General features: G+C 43.3%; 1 protein-coding gene across 3 annotated transcripts in view; it reads right to left on the reverse strand.

Moving 5' to 3' along the window:
* Nucleotides 1-22,977, reverse strand: part of SGCG (sarcoglycan gamma) — a 333,094-nt gene that overhangs the window by 115,112 nt on the left and 195,005 nt on the right. For 2 of the 3 annotated variants that reach the window (XM_075198842.1, XM_075198843.1), the window contains exon 2: nt 12,209-12,406. In XM_075198842.1, the coding sequence (XP_075054943.1) occupies nt 12,209-12,406 (198 nt within the window). The remainder of the gene's footprint in view (nt 1-12,208; nt 12,407-22,977) is intronic. The other variant, XM_075198844.1, reaches the window with a different exon arrangement.

Here is a 22,977-nt window from a genome sequence, read left to right on the forward strand (position 1 = left end):
ACCGGGTAGGGGGAGTGGTTGGAGGGCAGGAGGGGACGGGGAGCGGTCAACCTCGTCATTTTGGCCCCGCCCCCGCGACAAAAACACCATTTTGTCATGGGGCAGGGCCAAAATTACGCGAATTGCGTCATTATGGCAAATAAATTCCAGTATGCGGGATACTTGCCTGCTCTCCCGGGAGTCTCGGATTTCGGGAGTCTCCCGGACATTTCGGGAGAGTTGGCAAATATGACATATGTGGAGTACAAAGTCCCAAAAGAACACAAGTCAATTAGCCTGAGTCATTAAGACATGTATCTGCCTATTGTGAGCCTATTCTCTGCAAAATCGTTCTGCGCATGTAGACATGCGCAAGGTCTATTTATAACCTAGGGGGCATTCTCATAGACAGCGTGGGAAAGTCCTTAGGTTATAAATAGACCTTGGGGTAAATGTATCAATCTGCGGGTTCTTCAACACCCGCGTGTTCAGCCTCTTCCGCGATTAAATTTCAAGCGGCGCTGCATTGTAAAGGGAAGTTAACCCTTTACAATGCAGCGCCACTTGAAATTTAATCGCGGAAGAGGCTGAACACGCGGGTGTTGAAGAACCCGCAGATTGATACATTTACCCCCTTGTGTCTTTCACACTTCATTATGCAGTGGTTGTTCCTGCATACAGGAACAAAGTTCTCATCAGTGCATTGTTTTGGATTCTTCAAAAGATTTTTTTTTTCTTCACCAGTGGAATATTTTTTGGGGGTTATTTGTTTATGGAAAACTGATGCCTCGTGCCTCCTGTATAACCTGAGTCCTCACACCTGTGACTCATCTGGTGCCTCGTGCCTCTTGAGTTTTCCAGGTATCCTGATAATCGTGATCTCACCTGCTTCTCCAGCCTCAGAATCAGACTTGCCTTTCGGCCTCTCAGTACTGACTCTTGAACTATATTATTGTCCATTATCTGCATCTGTGGCTTACTGAGTTATTACTGCCATACCCTGCTGACTTGCACTTACTGCTTTTCCATTCATTGCATCCTGAAACCTGTGTAACCGGTATTAAACAAAAACCACTTAGTTCCACTATACTTTCTCAGTGTTCTTTATGTTGGGAAACCTGACATAAGTATACCAGAATTTTAAATAAAGAGATGTGGTATGCACGAGGTGTGTGGTTTATTTAAATTTTATTTTATTGCACTGCATGGCTCAGCGGGCCCTTGGTGTTAGGGCATGCTGGCACTTGTGGTTCTCTCTTTTACCCCTACCAGCACTAGACTGGCAGCACAAGGGTTAATATAGTTGGGAGGAGAGGGGGGCTTGCTTTTTTATTATTTATGTTGACACTGTATTGAGCTGGCGGGTCCAGGGGCAATAATGCTGGAGCTGACAGGTACGTACTGTGGCAGGGGCCCGATACTGCTGAAACACACGCAAACAACTTCTTCCTTTTTATGCAGTTTTAATGTCAGGATGGTAAATGTATTTGACATCATACAGATTTCACACTGTTTCTTGAGACCCTAAATGCTAGTTAGACAAAGACCAGGGGCTAGATTTACTAAACTGCAGGTTTGAAAAAGTGGAGATGTTGCCTATAGCAACCAATCAGATTCTAGCTGTCATTTTGTAGAATGTACTAAATAAATGATAACTAGAATCTGATTGGTGGCCATAGGCAACATCTCCACTTTTCCAAACCAGCCGTTTAGTAAATATACCCCCAGCTCTCTAAAGATCAGCCAGCTTCCCCAGCGTTGGTCTTCCTGAACAATGAAACAAGCAAGGTTTTATACATTACACTCCTCCCACAGCCCTAGATTGATGGGCAGGTGACACACCCACCTTCCCTTTAAGAGGAAACTCGCACAAGTGGTTCTGTTTGTCCTGACACAGACACGCCCTGTCTGTTTGCTGTGGGGGAAGGACGTTTTAAACTATGTAAATTGAACCAAACTTTAAACTATTATTTGTCACACACAAGTCTATCTTTAAACTAGGTGCATTGCTGCTTGTATGTTTTCTCTGCATTAAGCCAACCAAATGCCTCCCTTTGTTACAGTACACATACTGCAGCATCCTGTGCAGTAGAGCACAGAGGGGTACAGTTTTCAATATAAAAAAACCATAACCATTCTCATTTGGCTCCTTGCAGCTTAATATATAGACCCCTAACTGTCTATCTACATAATGAAGTCAGCTGTAGACAAGTCTCAACAACCTTCAGGCTTATAAAATCCCTGCACAAATCAGGAAGTTACTGATGCATTTTGTAGAAGTGTCCCCAGCCCCAGTGTGCCCCTTGTTTGGTCTGGGATTAGTACTTGTCCCATTCTGTGGCTTTTGCCTTCTATTTTTGTCTCAGTCTGCTTATAGTCTGTCCTGTCTGGTTCATGTTTCTGTGCTGTCTGGTTTTGCTCTGATTTCCCTCCCTGGTTTCTGCTAACCCTGTGTCCTTCCTTAGTCCCACTGTCTTTGTAGCCTTTTTCCTTGTCCTTGTGCAGTCAGGTCCTGGGGGCATCTGAGCGCCCGAAATGCATATCCTGTGGGGAAAGGTGGCTGCTATAGGCACACACAGGGTCTAGGAACTCTGTTCTTTACCTATGGCTTGGATGTCAAGTCAGACTCCTGCTTAGAACCTGTGTTGCTTCTGTTTTGATCCTGCATGTTCTCCCTTAGGCTATATACACACTGGAAGTTTTTCAGCCAATCATCGGGCCAATGAGCCGATATACGACCGTTTGGTCATATATCGCGTTAGTTCTATACTTACACGATGAACAACAGTTGTTCCAAGGTGACGATTGTCGTTTCATTTGTTTTTTCGTACTGTTTAATAATCTCCAATCACCTTCTGATCCTGCTGTGTGAATGCTCTCATGTTCACGATCACCATAGAGTTTACAGAGTCATGCTATTTTCAGCTGATGCCGGCAATGAACATGTCTCGGTGACTAAATGTAGAGAGTGCTGTAGATGGAATAATTTGTTTGTTCGTTCTGAGATTGAATATTTTGTTTCAGAGTCACAGAAGCTAACGAAATTCATAAGGACATGTGGATAGCAATAACAAGGTGGTTTTAATCAGTGTAATAGGAATGAATGATGAGTGCATATTGTGCTGTCATTCTCTAAACGACTAGAGGATCAGATGAAGAGCACAGATTGGAAGATAAATTGTGTGCAGTGTGTATGCATGAATCTGATGACTGGTCGGACCTGCAGTCATAGGTATAATTGTTGTAGAAAACAGATTTGTTGGAAAATTCTCCAGTGTGTACTTAGCCTTATCTATTGGCCTACTGGTTCTGGCCACTGGTCTAGCTGACTACTTTCACCGGTTTTGACGTTTACATGTCTGACCACCTAATCCAGATTTTTAACCATGGTCTGTCTACTAACCTTCCATTCAGTTATCCCGTTGCCTACCTCAACCATATCTGGCCTCTATGCCTGTCTGTATTATGTCCTCTCCATCACATCAAGCATGAGGCCCTTTCTATCTCTTTAAGCAAGTTCCCATTAACACATCCCTTGGATTCCATAACCCCTCTGATATTGGTCAGCATTTATCTGCTCATCATTACAAGTCCTACTAAATTCTCTGCAACATGTTTTCAATGTAGAATAAAACACTGGGACACTACAGTCTTTTTAAATTAGCATAGTTATAATCTTGCTAGTAGTTGAAAAAATGTAACAATAGATAATAGGGGATAATGTGTTTGAAAGCTTGTTGTCTAATTAATAATCTCAAGGAACATAACCCAAGATTGACTGTGCAATACTTTCCTTCTAGAATGGATGCCTTACTTCCAACCTTTAATTAACCGATGATAATAGTATTCTATTCCCTTTGTAACACACAGCTTGTGCAACCCTGCACAATAGATTAATACAGGTGCTTTCCATGAACTGTATTACATGTGCTATAATTTTGCTGTTGAACATAATAGCATGAAACATGAGTGTATATTGTTTGTGTCCTCAAGACATGAAGTCAACATCAGCAGCTACCTAATGACCATGATTTACTTTCAGACTACTCATTGCTGTCAGCCAGAGAGACAGTATCTTTACAGATGTATATGAGTAATACCTTAACCATACAGGCCCCGAGCAATCCTTGTAGCTAACTCTTTTCCACTATATACTGGTCCAATCTCCTCATCCATGCCTCCTACATAACATGTGTGAGTACACAGTAAACACAGACACACACTATGCACAGCCACCCAGTGACGCACATACACAAAAACATCACTGGATGCAAAGAAATGGGGTGTCAAAACAGAACAATTAATAGAATGACCTCACTGAGGAAGAAAAACGACAAGAGTTTTTAAATACTCAAAATTCAAATTTTCATTCCCTGTCACTGAAATCCCTGGGGAAGCCATGGCTAGTGGCGGAATGCGTTAGAAATTATTTTTACACAGCGGACTACCACATTGCACACATTCTTTATTGTTTTCTTTCTTAGCATTTATTTTCATACTTTATTTTTCATTATTTAAAATTGTAATATTTATTCTGACATTCATTTATTACCTGTGTTATTCTTATCTTACTAAATAGTTGTATAATATGTTCACTGTTTTATTTATACAAAGTACTTTTTACTGTATGTGTGTTCTCTATGGCTGACCTATGTACCTTCTATCCTGTTCACTAATTCATTCCTTATTATCTTGTTACTGGCCTTGGCACCTTAATTCGGTGGTAGTCACTTTTACGAATACAATAATGCTGACAAAAGTTAGATTACTATAAGGGCGACATTGAGGAAATAGACAGTATGTCCTACACTTCTGATATCCGTCCGTTATAAACTGCGACTGGAGAAATCGCGGCGAGTGGGAATCTATTCACCTACAATGTGCAGAGTGAGATTGCCGGTTTTAAGGCAGCAATGGGCGTATTTGCCGCCTGTATACATTATACAGGCTGCAGGTCGTGTACATAATGTATACATTATAAGGGCTGGAAGTAAGCGGCCTTAACGATTGTCAGCATTATTGTATTCGCAAAAACGTACCCCGCCCCCTTAATTGTACACACACTGTTGTAGTTAAACCAATCACATTTCTGTATTGATTAACCCACTCTGATGTCTACACGTGTCAGCGTGACCGCTTACAATGATTCTTTGGCTGATATCTCCCCCTAATTGTTTCTACCATGCCACCCCTCCCATCACACCATGTAATTTAACTATACTCAGATGCCCCTGTTGTACTGGCCCAGAGCAGTAAGGATTAAGTCTGCAGATGTGCACGTGCTGCAGCGGTACAAGCATACCACCACCAGGGGTTATTGCCGGGCTGCCCTGAGGAATTTCAGGGCCCCGATACAGCAACTTCTTCGGGCCCCTTCCATGGCCACCTAAGGGGGCCTGTCCACACAATTTAGTGGATCCTCGTAAAACATAGGCAGGTTAGGCCTTCGTATTTTGTACCAGATCTCCCTGATCTCTCTGCACCCATGGTTATTGCATACATGACAGCATAGTTGCCTACTGTCCAGGAGACTCCCAAATTTTTGAGAGTTCTCCCAGACTCCCGAGAGAGCAGGCAAAAATCCCAGATCCAGCTGTCTCCGTTGTTGAAGATGGGTGGGGGCAGGGCTAACCGCGGCATCGTGGCCCCGCCCCCTGTTGCGATTGGTCGAAATTGCATAAGATTGACAGGGGCGGAGAATAACGGCGCACCACGCATTGCCACGCCCCTTCTACAGGCCCCCTCCAGCTGCCTTCAAAAGTAGGCAATTATGCATGACAGTGGTTACCATCGCCAATAAAGAATTCTACTTATTGCCGGATAAACAGGTCATTAGGTCTGGGAATCAGATTCACGGCCCATGTTTTACTTTTCAATTGGTAATGTATGTCCTTCTTAATGATCATCCATCCATAAATAAGGTATACTGTTGGTAATCAAACATAACAGTTAGGAAATTTGCCATATGTACAAAGATTGTTTGATTATTAGATAATAGCAGGTTCAGAATGAAACAACCAACTGCAACAAGACACAGATCTCTATCTGTTCTTTTGCAATAAACAGGACAGTTTAGTGGAAAATACCTGAAAAACATTTGTGCACAGATACTGCCGCTGTAACCCACAGCAATCAATGAGACATTCTACTTTGTAAGTGGAACTAGAATGACAATTAATAAATGGCCTTGATTATGCTGTCATTTGAAAAAGCACGTGATGTTTTGTAGAATCCACTTGCAGAACAAAACAAGGCACTCTTTCGTCTGAGGCATGCATTGTTTCATACATAATGCTTGATAAAATGAAATGAGTATTCGAGCATTTACCATGGTTACCAGGGTAACCATGGCTATTGGTGGTTATTCAATTTTTTGGGCAATGTCCTTATATAACAGTGCTTAAGGATGGTATATAGAGACATATTGTGCACGTCATATCGAAAGTCTTAATTGGATCGTTAGGTGGTTCCTCAATATTTATCATTATGTATTAATCTGTTATGACTCATAATTAATATTATGAGCATAATATCACCATCTTTGTCAGCTTCTTTTATAATTAAATTCTCATTACTTTTTGAATCTTGTCTTTCAGCTGTTGTAAGTTTATCATGCATTCTTTTGGTAGATAATTATAATCTTTTAAAATCGTTTAATGAAACATAGTTGTTTCTCCAGCTTGCCATGTGTAAGAAGGTGGAGGGGTTTTCTTAAAATACAAGAATAACTAAAAGGTGCTGAGTATGTAAATCTTAACCAAAGCAGCTTCTCCAGGTGAACGCAACCTCCCCAAAGGCACAACACTAAAAATAAATGAAAATGTAACAGTGCTAGATGATCAACATATATAACAATACTACAAATAAACATAATGGGCCTGATTCATTAAGGAAAGTAACTCAACAAAAAAATGAGTAACTTTGCACCTTTTTTCTTTTAAGTATTTTTTTGTTATTGTCATTGTAGGCTTAAAAGCAGGAATGGGGGGGAAGATCTATCATCATTTATTATATTATACAGCCTTCGTTGCACCTCACCATGGCCCTATCCGTTAATGGACTATATTCCACTATAATGACTTCCATTAGTGTTTTTGGTTTGGGTTTCTCACACTTCACAATATAGCTCTATCTCTCATATTCATTTTACCCTGTCTTATAGCACCGGCTCTCTGTAAGCATCTCTCTGACATAACAGTTCTCTTACTAAAAAGCAATGCAGTAGATCTCCAATGTATTTTGCAAAATAACAATAAACGCTACTTACTAAATTGTGATATCTTCTTGAAAAGAGTGGTTAATGCAATAATGAACATAAGAAAAAAATCAAAATGCAGTCAGGAAAAGCAGGCAGCATTAGAGGAGTCACTCATTGCAAGAGACAGTGAAAGAAGGATGGAAGGGGGAGAGACTGATCAATAGAGAACTGCCTGCAGCAGTTATTAAGTGAATAATGTATTCTACCATACATATTGAGATAGACAAACACAGCATTGGTACATTTGAGCTACACAGTCTCCATAAATACGGGACATGGCTGAGGTTTGGGCAACTGAACACTGAGGTGCCTCAGTGATTTGGGGGGGGGGGGCATAGGCAAACCGAGGGGGGGGGGGGGTTTCCTAGTCCCTGGAAACCCCACTCCAAGCCTGGGGCACTGTATAATTGAGGTGGCTGGACCCTACCCCGGCTCTGCTTCAAAAGGGAGGGCTGCGTGCACCTAATAGTAGTGCACGCAGCATTGCCCACGTATATTATAGGGATAGGAAGAGTTGGAGAGCAGCCAAGCACTGTCTAAAGTTATAGCCACGCCCCGATGCATGCGTGTCACGCCCACTGGCAGCATGGTGTGGCAACCCCCCTCTACAAATCCTGCGTTTGCCACTGGGGGGGGGGGGTATAAAACAAGTGGTGTGTGGGGGATGGGGGGGGGGATGTGAAATGAGGCCTGTTTACTTTCTCTTTTAATTAAAACTAAATAAACTACTTATGTTGAAATACAATTGCAATATTCACAAATTCCTCTTTTCCCAAGCTAGGGTGATGGTAATGATACAAAGTCTCCTTCTCTCTTTGTAGACTTCTTTAATCATTAAACTGAAAATTATCAATTAGCGGACACACCGAAGAAGGAACTGAAGTGAAAGCAAATTGAATCATGGAACATTAACAGGCTGATATCCATAATAATTAACCTCAATTGAAAAATGATTAATTACAACATTAGGCTCTAGAACTTATTATGATAGCTTAAGCAAAAATCTTTACCAATGTGATTGATTGTATAATCAGCACATACAGATATAGAAATGGAAAGATTAACTCAACAATAATATAACTTGCAAACATCAAATTAAACAAATTACATTTTGGCTTACAATTAAAATAGATGGATCTTAAGATATAACAGGGACGATAAACATTTGCAGCTAACTGGTTTCAGAGATCATCAATAATTCAAATAAAACTGTATTATGTAAATGATATTGTACTGGCTTTATAATAAGCTTTAGACTTTAAATCAGTTTCTAAACCCCCTTCTCCATTACCCCAACAGACTAACTTACTCACCAAATAGCTTGCACACTTTGAGGTGGTAATGTCACCTATGGTGTATAGTATGAAAGTATCAATTGCACTTATAAATGAGTAAGACAGAATCCTAAATCCAATTTACACCCTATAATAACCCCCTATCCCCCAGAGCCCACACACTATCAGCCACAAAATGGGCCATTACAAATGCTGCTTAAAATTGTTACTGCTACCCATGTTGGAGACTAAATTATGTAATGATTAATGAAAAACTCATTGATATTGTCACAAACAAACTTGCTCTGATGGTCCTACCTGCCGGTCTTGGTGCTGCTAAGCTAGGAGACGCGGAGTCTAAACACGCCTCAGGTCTGCACCAGGGACCCCGGCAAGGGCATTTGTGGTTCGCTGCTGAGGCGTGCAGGTCGCGGCCCTCCCAGTTAGCTACCAGCGAGGCATAGGTGAGAACGTAGTCGTGGAATCCAAAGGTCAAACCGAGCGAGCAAATCAGGTACCGAGGGAATAGGCAGAAGAAGAGTCAGCAAACCAAAAGGTCAAACCAGGAAATCAGAGAGGTCCAAAGGAATATCCAAAAGAGTAGTCAAACAGAACCGGGTCAAAATCCAATGAATAACATAGGCTCAGGAAACAAGTGTTGGAGTCTAGGGACCTAGATACTCTGGCACCCTAGTGGAGTCAGGTTTAAATACATTCTGTCTGCCTGTCATTGGTGGACTTGGGGTCGGCTGTCAGCTGTTCTGACCATCGACAGGAAGTGCGGCTGGCGCCCCGTTGCCTTGCAATGGAGACACGATGTTCTGGAGCATGCGCCCGAACTTCTGGCCAAGAACCGGGCGGCAGCAAAGGCGACTGTCCCCGGCACCCAGCGTGTGCGCGGGGGCGGCGCCTGACATATATTATCTATTACCTACCCAAGATTAGATTGGAGTCAGTGGTTTTTCACCATAGGTTGGAGGAGCAGAGCACTACTAATGCATTTTTATTTTAATCCTAACACTTTCTGTCTTGCAATGTAATCATATTTGATGAGATCTTACAATTATCAGTACATGTACAGCATACAAAAGATCTCAAATGATGCAATCTTATCAATGTTCAAATTCCCTATTTCACCGTCATTGCCCATTATTAATCCTTCATCTTTCTCTTTTTGCAGACGGATATGAAATTTCCAGTCTCAAATTATGTCATGCCCACCGAAGGGGCTGTAACATGCATGGGCTGCTGCTGTGTCGCTAGAGGAGTAGTCAATGTGTATGTATTTTGCACGCTTCAAAATACTATGAAAAAACACATAAAAAAATTGAAAATGTAGCAAGTTCTAAAAATAACCTAATAATATCTTCTACTGTGGATAAATAGAATCTTAGAAGCTGTCTAAGATTTCTGTACCTGCGGCTTTCATGTTTTCATGTTATATAATATCCTTATATTGACATTTTCCCTTATATAAACAAACGTTGGATGCCTGACCTGTAGCTCTGTACTGTTGAAGTTGGTAATCAATAATTTCTGTACACTTCAATCAGTTGTGATGCGATTAATACACAACATAAATATTATCGTAGCAACATTTAAATATGTTTAACGTACTTTCTATCTTTTAATATAAAATATAAAGTGGTGAAGAGACTAATGTTTCCAACATTTAAATTACATAGAGTTTGGTATCATTCTGTTCACAATTGAATGAGAACGTTTCCGGTATTTATGTAGCGTTTGCACATTGCGAACGCTAGTAATAAATAATACCGCTTTTCATAAACCAAGTAGCAAGCCCAGAGATGTCATAAAAGAACCAGTTTATACAGGTCTACAGTCATGGCCAAAGGTTTTGAGAATGACACAAGTATTGGTTTTCACAAAGTTTGCTGCTTCAGTGTTTTTAGACCTTTTTGTCAGATGTTATGGTATACTGAAGTAAAATTACAAACAATTATATTAAGTTTATGCAAAGAGCCAATATTTGCAGTGTTGATCCTTCTTTTTGAAGACCTCTGCAATTCGCCCTGCCATGCTCTCAATCAATTTCTGGGCCACACACTGACTAATGGCCGCCCATTCTTGCCTAATCAATGCTTGGAGTTTGTCAGAATTTGTGGGTTTTTGTTTGTCCACCCGCCTCTTGAGGATTGACCACAAGTTCTCAATGGGATTAAGGTTTGGGGAGTTTCCTGGCCATGGACCCAAAATTTCCCTTTTGCCTTATGACAAGGTGCTCCATCATGTTGGAAAAGGCATTGTTTGTCACTGTTCTTGGATGGTTGGGAGAAGTTGCTCTTGGAGGATGTTTTGGTACCATTATTTATTCATGGCTGTGTACTTAGGCAAAATTGTGAGTGAGCCCTCTCCCTGGGCTGAGAAGCAACCGCACGCATGAATGGTCTCAGGATGCTTTACTGTTGGCATGACACAGGACTGATGGTAGTGCTCACTTTTCCTTCTCCGGACAAGCGTTTTTCCAGATGCCTCAAACATTCTGAAAGGGGATTCACCAGAGAAAATGACTTTACCCCAGTCATCAGCAGTCCAATCTATGTACCTTTTGCAAAATATCAGTCTGTCCCTGATGTTTTTCCTGGAGAGAAGTGGCTTCTTTGCTGGCCTTCTTGGCACCAGGCCATCCTCCAAAAGTCTTCACCTCACTACGTGTGCAGATGCACTCACATCTGCCTGCTGCCATTCCTGAGCAAGCTCTGCACTGGTGGTTCCCCGATCCTGCAGCTGAACATTAGGAGATGGTCCTGGTGCTTGCTGGACATTCTTGGGCGCCCTGAAGCATTCTTCACAATTATTGAACCTCTCTCCCTGAAGATCTTGGTGATCCGATAAATTGATTGATTGATTGGTTGATTTAGATGCAATCTTACTTGTAGCAATATCCTTGCCTGTGAAGCCCTTCTTGTGCAAAGCAATGATGACTGTACATGTTTCCTTGCAGGTAACCATGGTTAACGGAGAAAGAACAATAATTTCAAGCACCACCCTCCTTTTAGATCTTCCATTCTGTTAACTCAATCAGCATGACAGAGTGATCTCCAGCCTTGTCCTTAACAACACTCTCACCTGTGTAAACAAGAGAATCACTGATCTGATGTCAGCTGGTCCTTTTGTGGCAGGGCTGAAATGCAGTGGAAATGTTGTTTTTTTGGATCAAGTTGATTGTCATGGCAAAGAGGAACTTTGAAATGAATTGCAATTCATCTGATCACTCTTCATGACATTCTGGAGTATATGCAAATTGCCATCATAAAAACTGAGGCAGCAAACTTTGTGAAAAATAATATTTGGCCATGACTGTAGAGGTGCGAGCCTGAGGAAGGGCACCTGGCCACTTCAAGGAACAATGACCAGAGGAATCAACCAATGGTACATCGAGTTCTCGGGAGGTCATGATCCACCCACCTATGAATGAAGACCTTAATACTGTAACTGTGTATCTTTGTGAAGTCATTGCCTGTTACAACTGTACAGTGTATAAAGTGTTCTGATAGAAGGTTGTGTTAGTGCTAACAGCGCAAGCGTATGCATGACAAACTTTGCCTTGTAATACTTTGTAATAAAATCTGTGTGCTTTGGAACCACAGCAATCGCATCAGAGAATCTTTATTTTATACAATACTATGGACACAACAGTACATTAGAACACCAAGGTAAAGAAGACATTACTTACTGGCGAGAACCACATGACTTTAAGGATCCAAATGGTTAGAGCAAAATTCACAACTAGGACGATGAGAAGAAGAAGAACGAACAGGTAAAGACACCGCTTTCTCCAGCCGTAAATCCCAATGCTATAGACATACTGCCTTTCTGGATGCTCTAGGCTTGTTCCGTCAGTCGTTGTGGTATATTGCTCCCGGACCATCTGCTGTCAAAGATATTAAAAAAACATTATGTTTAAATGGTGTACTCCATGGCTAACTAGTTTATTACTGTTTATCCTAATACATTTAACACATGATTCTGTATAGATGACCAAATAATACATTTCCCTTTCACAATGATGTGCTGTAACCCATAGCAACCAGATATAATCTTTCATTAGTCAGACTACAATAGATGGCTAAAAGCTTCTATCTGATGTGAAGCTATGGGGTTACCATGGGTTACAGAAAATCATTACTCCTTCTACCATGTTATTAAATAAGCACAAACACTGTATAAAAGTATTACATGCATTTTGCTAAAATATAATTAATATGTAAGAGATAACATGCATTTTGATATGATAATGGTAATTTCCATCACACTTTGGGGCAGGGCACTCCTTTAGAGGAACATAAAAGGAGGAGCCCGATGTCCATGTCGCTCTCTTGGATGCCAGCCGGCAAGATTAGAGGATCTGTTGGAAATATCGGCATCCTGCTAGAGTTGAAACTGCTAAATGTTGCAACAAGAGATGAAGAGAGCCTGAGTACATCAGTGATTAGATCTCTCTTCAGCCCTGTTGGGTTCCGTTGAGTTGGGTTCCGTTGAGTTGGGTATGGTCATCCCTACCCCAGATGTCAGGTACAGTCGAGCACTGAGAGAGTATGAGTCGACTACCTTGAGTACCCTATTTAAAGTGACATTTGGCCCACTGAAAGGGGTCCTCCTTGGCCATCAATATCCATACTGTGTTGTGACAGTAATCCAACTAAAGCCAACACCTCTATATTGTCTTTCACGCTGGCATCACTATCTGCATCGGGTCCCAACACCCCAATGACTAACATGGTATACAGTACAATACTTTGATTTTACATGAACAGAATGAAAGATCTTTATAGAATTGGTTTGGGTTTATGCAACTGTTTTAATGCAGTTGTCCATTTTCTAGTTAATAAGCAAAACAGACCTTTGTGTTATTAAAATATGTTATATTCTTAAACATAAATTAAAACAGATTGTTTTGAGAGACCTAAATAGCATATGCACATATACATTTGTCTAATATTCAGTACTGTATTGTTTGTTTATTGTTCTGTACTGTTTTCCCTGTACGGTCAACTACCTGTATTGTGTATGACACTGTGGAAATCTTGTGGCGCCCTATCAGAGCCGTAACTTAGAATTCTAGCGCCTGGGGCGAGAAAGATAAGTGCCGCCCCCCTAGCCCTCAATTTTAACCAAATGAACCTAAAATATTCCTAAATTGCGCCCCCCCCCCCCCCCCCCCTCAGCGTTGCGCCCTGGGCGGTCGCCCCTGTCGCACAGCCCTAGTTACGGCCCTGCGCCCTATAAATTAAGGTTAATATTAATAATAATACTGAGACAGACCTACAGCTTGTGTACCTGAGCGTCACTTAATTCTGTCTCTCCTCAATTCTGTTTTAGACAAGTGCACAGAGAAAAGTTGGAAGCAGACATAGAGATAATTGATTCCTATGGAGAGATGACAGGTATCGTTTTAAAGCTGATGATAGAGCAGAGATAGGGGAAAGTAATAAATATTCAGCTTTTTTCCCAGCCATGTTATCCTAATCCGCTTTGGAAAGAGACAGCAATGTGTGGTACACTCACATCGATGATCTCTGTGTGAGATTCCTTCTCCACTCCAGTCACACATTTTATGTGGGAGAGAGGAAATTAACTAATGTTTGTGATCACATAGCCTAAGGTAAATGTCTGAGACAGCAGCTTTTGGGGGTCAGGAAATTTTTTTTTTTTGCTGTAAAAGTCTGAGCTCCTGACTCAAACACCAGTTTTGTAGGTAATTAACTGAATGAAAATGAAGCTAATGGATTAGGAAACAAGTCTTGAAATGCTTGTTATAAATAAATGTTAATATATGGGTTAGAGAAACCAACTCCAGGGGTAGCAGCCATAAAAATTCACAGCAGTCCAATATTTTTGTACAACTAGCCTCAGAAAGTTTTATTAGAGCTCTAAATATTACATTAGAAAATCCCTAAGTGTGGAGACGCATAATGTCAAACTCACAAATAAACAACAGATGTCCAGTTTAGTTCACTTACTAACAAATTTCTCGACCTATGGAGGATTTCAGCCTCTTTAACCAGGTAATAAGAGAGACTGACTGAGCAAACTGACAGCCGCGGAAACTACACCTTGCAGGTGCAACTATTAATTAGCCTGCTGTTTGACTGGCAGGTCAGAAGACCCGTAAATGGGCCTAATGAATGGAGGCCCTACCTCTTTCTCCATTCACTCCAGGGAACCTTTGATCCGGCTCTTTATTAAGCCCAAAGCTTTCGGAAAGCTGTCTTTCCAATACTAACAATTTTCCCTGGAGTTTAAAAAACAAAAGGTCAGAAATCTGGAACTTACATACAGTTAATCAGTGACTTTACCAGCATTTCTGTCACTAATATATATATATATATATATATATATATATATATATATATATATATATGTATATGTTTCAGTATCTAGTCCTGCATTGTCCTTTTCTAATTCTTCCTCTCCAATAACCATGATCAGTAATATTTGCAGTAGCGATACCTAATGAGATGCACCATTCAAGTTAATTGACTGCAAGATTAAGTACTTTCTACTTTACATGTTTATTATATTTACAGTGCTACTTAATTTATACAAGATACAGAAAGATATAGATATGGAATGTACATGTTTAATGTCATTATGGATTATGGCTCTGAACAGTCTAAGAGCAAGTTTGTTTTGGCTCTATTAATGCTAAACCTATACAACTGAATAATAAATTATAATGTAATTAATGTGCGTAATGTCACATTACTGAATCAGCAAAGAAAAATTGCTGCAATCATCCAGAGCTGTTAGATAATCTGCAACCTCCTAATTTCTCCCATGAGAAGCAGGTGACAAGTACGTAGGACTCCGAATACATCCATCTGACAATTTGTAGGTGCACAGGCCTTTATTTCCCAGTGCCGATGTAAATGTGGATTGTCATTCCCGCAGGATTCCAGGATTTCTCACTCTGACAAACAAACCACATTGCCCTGTGACGGTCATCAATGTATGCCCTGTATTTATTTTTGTCACAAAATCTGGTAAATAATTAGAGAGTCCTGCATGTCTGCTGATGACTGATGCTCGAACTGGGGCGCGGAGTCTAATGGTAGGTGATATTTACCATTAAGCCCTAGGAGGGGGCATGGGTTTTGAAGCGCCTATTAATGCAGGTCGCAGTTACCAGAAAGAATAAGGCAGAACAATAGGTGGAGACTGATGTAGAGGAAATATTTAAGGTAGCAGGAAATGGAGAGATGGAACTTAAACTAATCCGTAGTTGGTAACACAGAGCAACGGCAGATGAATACTGGTGCAGCGGTAGTTCACTGAGGACAATAACAATGAAGAACTTAGCTGATCCATTAGATGGTAACTCAGAGCAACAGCAGATGAATTACTGTTACAGCGGCAGTTCAGTAGAAACAACGATGAAGAACTAGCTGATCAGTTTAGATGATAACTCAGGGCAACAGCAGATGAATTACTGGTACAGCGACAGTTCAGTAGAAACAACGATGAAGAACTAGCTGATCAGTTTAGATGATAACTCAGGGCAACAGCAGATGAATTACTGGTACAGCGACAGTTCAGTAGAAACAATAATGATGAAGAACTAGCTGATCCATTAGATGGTAACTCAGAGCAACAGCAGATGAATTACTGGTATAGCGACAGTTCAATAAAAAACAATAATGATGAAGAACTAGCTGATCCGTTAGATGGTAACTCAGGCCAATAGCAGGTGAATTACTGATACAGTGACAGTTCAATGGGGACAACAGTGTTGAAGACTTTAACTGATCCTTTAAATGGTAACTCAGAGCCTCTGCAGGTGGATTACTGGTACAGCGATAGTTCAGTAGAAACAATAATAATGAAGGACTTAGCTGATCCGCTAGATGGTAATTCAGCGCAGCAGGTGAAGAGAGTTCCTAATGAGGCTGGAGTTACAATCGTGAAGCACTGAAGTACGAGCAGTGAAGCCGAAGAGGGAACACAGAATGCAGCAGCAGAGAACGGGTAATGTGGGAGTTCCAGCGAAGGCACCTGAGAGCAACTACAGCAGATCCTGGAACATCCATGCACAGCAACCACAGGTAAGTCACACGAAGGGAGCCCAATCCTGATGAGAGCGAGTGACGCGAAGAACAGGCATCAGATAGCAGGAACTGGGAGGTTTAAATAGTGCTCCATTGTGCCAGAGCCAACGGGAACGCGTAGGACGTCATAAGAGAGAGTGGTGATTGACACATGTGCAGAACGGAAAACCAGATGGAGACTGTAAAGCAAAACACTGAGTACAGGATACCGTGGTCACCGCTTATGAGATAGAGGTAACAACGCCGGTACTTGTCCACGGGGCCGGTATGTGACAATTTTTTTTTACTCTGACCCTGCATGCTGTCTGCTGTGAAGACAGTGCATTGGGTTTAAAGGTCTGCAAACCCATGACATCATCATCAACATTTGTTTATATAGCACCATGACATACAACTTTGTATGTACTACTCTCCCATGCAGTAATTCGGCAGGGCAGACCCGGGTAGTGGCATAGCAAGTAGTTCTGTATGTTTGCAGAAAGCCTGTAGCGAAGGTTTTCCATGATTCTCCATCCAGGTAAGTTGTATGAAGACTTTCTTTCAAACTTTTACTACAACGTACAATGTCTCCACTGGCCTGAGGATAGTAAGCACAAGATTTCCTGTGTATGATATTTCTTTCCCTCAAGAAGGACTAGAATTCTAACAAAGTAAATTGAGATCTATAATGCGAGACTAACTACTTGAGGTCACTTTCTCTGCTGAAAACTATGCGGGGTGGAACGTAAATTACTGTACCCAAAGTCATTTGTACAGTGAGAGTGACCTTCGGCCATTTACTGTGGTAATTAGTGTGATGCCAAACAGCAATCAAAGGGTGCAGTGTTGAACTTTCCAACATTGTTAGAAGCAAGTTTTTCCACCACGAGGTTAGCGAAAGGGTCCGGTTGCAGCGGCGGTGTATGTGTTACAGCTGTCTTGTCTTGCATTTGGTGTTAGGAACTCTTCCAGCCGGCACAACACAACCCGGAGTCTACTCTGTCAGTCAGGTGTTCACTGGAGCCCCTGATGGTGGGGACAGACTGGGCTGCAGACTGACAGAGGGTCGTGAAGTGTGTACCGGCTGGGGAGAACCCAGGCAAGAAGAGTCAGGTCCATGCAGAGGTCAAAAGGCCGGCAGCAGGTATCAGTATCGATGAACAAGCTGAGGTCAGAGGTCACAGGCAGAGAAGCGGAACGGGTAAACGAGCCAAGGATCAGGGTCACAGGAAACACAAGCGCAGTCCAATACAAAGCCAAGGGTCAAACACGGGTAGTCAAAACGTAGGTAACAGGATACAGGAACTGGAACAAGCAGGTCAGCAGACTGGAGCACAGAAGCTATAACCGGCAATGAGGCAGCAGACCTCATTGCCTTAAATACAGACACAGACCAATCAGCAGTTGAACACACTCCTGCAGGCTAATTTACTAGTATCCAGCAGGGCCAATCAGGACTTGCCCCTGACCTACACAGTTGCAGGCTAATGCCTGTTAATAAGCCTAATCAGCCCACAGGCTGCCTGCTATGTGCATGCGCCCGGCTACCAGCACCGCCGGGACGCAGCGCTAGTGTACTAGCGTCTGGCCGTTGCCCTGGTGACGGCCGGACAGGAAGAGGAAATGACCTTGACGACCGGGACGCTGGGGCGCATGAGAAGCGAGCCGCGGCGGCTGTGAGTACCGCCGCAGCTCATGACAGTACCCCCCCTTGAGGAGGGGTCAAGGGACCCCGACACCCAGGTTTTCTTGGAAATTTCCTGAAGAATTCCTTCAATTGTTTGGGAGCCTGGAGTTGTCTCCGCGGAACCCAAGTGCGTTCTTCTAACCCGCGGTTCCTCCACTGTACCAAAAAGTGCACCTGTCCTTGCACTTTTTTGGAATCCAAGATTTTCTGAACACTGTACCTCTGTGGCTTGCCTGAAGACTAGGCTTGAGCTGGATAAAGAACTGGTTTTAACAGAGAACAATGAAATGTGTTTGGAATTCTTAACGAGCCTGGAATTTTTAACCTAAATGCAACAGAGTTCACCTGCTTGATGATGGAAAACGGCCCGATGAATTTAGGGCCCAACTTCTTGCAAGGTTGCTTCAGCCTGATATTTTTTGTAGACAGCCAGACTTTCTGGCCAACCTTAAGAGAGCAGATGGTACGGTGTCGGTCCGAATTTTTTTTTGCAACAAGTGAGGCTTGTCTTAAAGATGAGTGCACTTTCTTCCAGATAACTCTGAGATCCCTGGCAGTGGAACGGATCTCCTGGATACCAACGGACTGGAGAGAATACAAAGAGTTCGATCTGGGGTGAAAACCATAATTGAAAAAAACTGAGAGGTTTTGGTGGAGGAGTGACAGGAGTTGTTACAGGCAAATTCCGCCCAGGGCAACAAGGAGGACCAGTTGTCATGGAACTCCGACGTGTAGCATCGCAAGAACTTCTCCAAAGACTGGTTAACCCTTTCCGTCTGCCCATTTGACTGAGGGTGGTACGCTGATGACAAACTAATCTTGATTCCCAGGAGGGTACAGAATGATCTCCAGAACTGCGCAATGAACTGAGAACCCCGATCGGAGACGATGTCTGTAGGGAGTCCATGGAGGCGAAAAATGTGTTGAATGAACAGGACGGCCAAATCTCGAGCAGAAGGAAGCCTGGCTAGTGGAATGAAATGCGCCATCTTGCTAAATCGGTCTACCACAACCCAAATGGTATTGTGTCCCGCAGAGGGTGGTAGATCAACTATAAAGTCCATGGATAGATGTGTCCAAGGTTTAGCAGGAGCGGCTAACGGAACTAACTGCCCTACCGGGCGAGTCCTGGGAACCTTGTTCCTAGCACAAACTTCACAGGACAGGACGTGACTTTTGACGTCGGCAGACAGAGACGGCCACCATACGGTACGGGAAAGTATCTCTAGTGTTTTGTAGATGCCAGGATGTCCAGCAGTCCGACTGTTGTGTGCTTCAGCAAGAACTGTCTTCCTTAAATGAACTGGGACAAACAACCGTCCTACCGGAGTGTTGTCAGGAGCCAACTTCTGAAACCTTTGTAAGGTACAGCTCAGATCTTGATTTAATCCGGCATGGATCATGGATACAGGAACAATAGGCTCTGGGTTAGTGACTGGGGCATGATGTGCCAGAAAACTTCTAGACAGAGCGTCCGCTTGAATATTTTTAGAACCAGGACGATAAGTGATAATAAAGTTAAATCGGGTGAAGAACAGTGACCACCGAGCCTGACGGGGGTTTAGACGTTTAGCTGACTGAATATACTGCAGATTCTTATGATCCGTTATAACGGAGATCTGGTGTGCAGCGCCTTCCAACCAGTGTCGCCATTCCTCAAAGGCCCATTTAATTGCTAGCAATTCTCGATTTCCCACGTCATAATTGGTCTCCGCTGAGGAGAATTGGCGGGAAAAAAAGGCACATGGATGCAAGCGGTGAGTCTGAGGATCCTTTTGTGACAAGATAGCTCCTGCACCGACGTCAGAAGCATCTACCTCGAGAATAAATGGTACCTTTGGGTCCGGGTGTCTGAGGACCTGAGCGGACACAAAAGCTTCCTTTAAGGTTTTAAATGCATTTATTGCTTGCCGTGACCAAACAGCCGGATCACCCCCTTTGCGAGTCAAGGAAACGATAGGAGCCACGATGTCAGCAAAACCGCCAATAAATCTCCTGTAATAATTGGCGAATCCTAGGAATCTCTGGACCGCCTTGAGGTTATTGGGTTGTACCCAATCCAGGATTGCCTGGACCTTGGTGGGGTCCATGGAGAAACCCTCTGAAGAGATTATATAGCCAAGAAAGGATACCTTCTTAACCTCAAACTCACATTTTTCGAGTTTCGCGTAGAGATGATGTTCCCGTAGTTTCTGTAGGACTTGTCTGACATGACTCCGATGTGCCGGCAATGAATTGGAATATATGATAATATCATCTAAGTAGACAACAACAAAGTGTCCCAGGAACTCACGTAACACCTCATTAATCAAATCCTGGAACACAGCAGGAGCGTTACTAAGGCCAAACGGCATGACCAAGTATTCGTAGTGGCCCGAGAGCGTGTTGAACGCCGTCTTCCACTCATCACCTGCTCTAATGCGTATGAGGTTATAAGCACCACGAAGGTCGATTTTTGTGAAGACAGTTGCTCCTCTTAATTGATCAAAGAGTACAGAGATGAGAGGAAGCGGATAGGTGTTTTTAACCGTAATCATATTCAGTCCCCGATAATCGATACATGGTCTGAGTCCACCGTCCTTCTTGGACACAAAGAAGCACCCAGCCCCTACTGGAGACTTAGATTGCCTGATGAAGCCTTTCTCCAGATTTTCATCAATGTACTCCTGCATGGATTTGGTCTCTGGACCGGAAAGAGAATACAAACGTCCCTTGGGTAGTTTAGTACCTGGAATTAACTCGATGGCACAGTCGAACTCCCGGTGCGGTGGTAGAATATCAGCAGCCTTTTTAGAGAAGACATCCCAGAAGTCATGATACTGGGAGGGAAGCTGCTCCGGAATGGACCGAACCACACGTAGAGGTACTGTCAAACAGGACTGTGAACAATGAGAGCTCCACTGGACAATCTCTCCTTTTGCCCAATCTATGACAGGGTTATGACAGGATAGCCAAGGATGACCTAGAATCAAAGGCACTGACGGGCATTCAATGAGACGAAAGACTATAGATTCGGAGTGGAGAGCCCCAATCCTCAATTGTAGTAGCGGGGTCTCCCAGGTAACCTTACCGCCTGGCAATGGAGCACCATCTAAGCCACATACCGTGATGGCGGATTTGAGTTTAACCCGCGGAATTCCAGTAGAGCGGGCAAACTCTAAGTCCAAGAAGTTACCTGCAGCTCCTCTATCAATGAAGGCCGCCAGACCCACAGAAAAAGCACTGAACGTGAGCTGTGCAGGAACCAATACCGCATTTTTTGGGGAGACAATTTGTAGACCTAAGTGGACTCTCCCCTCGTTCCCTAGGCATGCTCGTTTCCCGACTTGTTTGGGCAAGAACGGAAGAAGTGGCCTCTTGCGCCACAATATAAACATAAGCCTTGTGACCGTCTCCTGTCTCTTTCCTCAGAGGAAAGACGGTATGCTCCCAATTGCATTGGTTCCTCACCATCCTGGGAGATAGGAACGAAGGCGGATGGAGGTGATGACGTTTCCTTTTCAGTTTTCCGCTCTTTATATCTCCTGTCAATTTTAATGGAGAGGTGCATCAGATCCTCCAGAGAGCTAGGAGACGGGTATTGCACCAGCGAATCTTTAATCTGTTCAGATAGGCCGACACGGAACTGACTACGTAAGGCAGGGTCGTTCCATCCACTGTCAGGTGACCATCTACGGAATTCCGCGCAGTATTCTTCTGCCGACCGTCGGCCTTGTTTCAAGAGCCGTAGATGAGCTTCCGCGGAGGCCACTCGATCCGGGTCATCATACAGTAAACCCAATGCCTCAAAGAAGGAGTCTACGGACTGCATGGCCGGACTGGTCTGTGGCAAAGAAAACGCCCAGGACTGGGGGTCACCCTGTAGAAGGGAAATAATAATTCCAACTCGTTGCTGCTCTGAACCGGAGGAGCGGGGTCTCATCCGAAAATAGAGCTTGCAACTCTCCCTGAAGTTCCGAAACAAGGTTCTATTTCCGGAGAACAGATCCGGTAAATTCATTTTGGGCTCACAGATGGGATCTGGAGGAGATTGTGAAGCTTTTGTGGCTTCTTCTTGAACAGACATACGCTCAGCCATTCCCTGCATCATCTGATACAAAGACTCAACATGGCCTGCTAGGGTTTGTGCCGGAGACGGTGTGGATCCAATTGCATCCATCCTAATCTTGTCTCCGTGAGTGGGCCGGTTATAATGTTAGGAACTCTTCCAGCCGGCACAACACAACCCGGAGTCTACTCTGTCAGTCAGGTGTTCACTGGAGCTCCTGATGGTGGGGACAGACTGGGCTGCAGACTGACAGAGGGTCGTGAAGTGTGTACCGGCTGGGGAGAACCCAGGCAAGAAGAGTCAGGTCCACGCAGAGGTCAAAAGGCCGGCAGCAGGTATCAGTATCGATGAACAAGCTGAGGTCAGAGGTCACAGGCAGAGAAGCGGAACGGGTAAACGAGCCAAGGATCAGGGTCACAGGAAACACAAGCGAAGTCCAATACAAAGCCAAGGGTCAAACACGGGTAGTCAAAACGCAGGTAACAGGATACAGGAACTTGAACAAGCAGGTCAGCAGACTGGAGCACAGAAGCTATAACCGGCAATGAGGCAGCAGACCTCATTGCCTTAAATACAGACACAGACCAATCAGCAGTTGAACACACTCCTGCAGGCTAATTTACTAGTATCCAGCAGGGCCAATCAGGACTTGCCCCTGACCTACACAGTTGCAGGCTAATGCC

This window comes from Mixophyes fleayi, chromosome 2 (assembly GCF_038048845.1).
Source record: "Mixophyes fleayi isolate aMixFle1 chromosome 2, aMixFle1.hap1, whole genome shotgun sequence".
Taxonomy (NCBI): Eukaryota; Metazoa; Chordata; class Amphibia; order Anura; family Limnodynastidae; genus Mixophyes; species Mixophyes fleayi.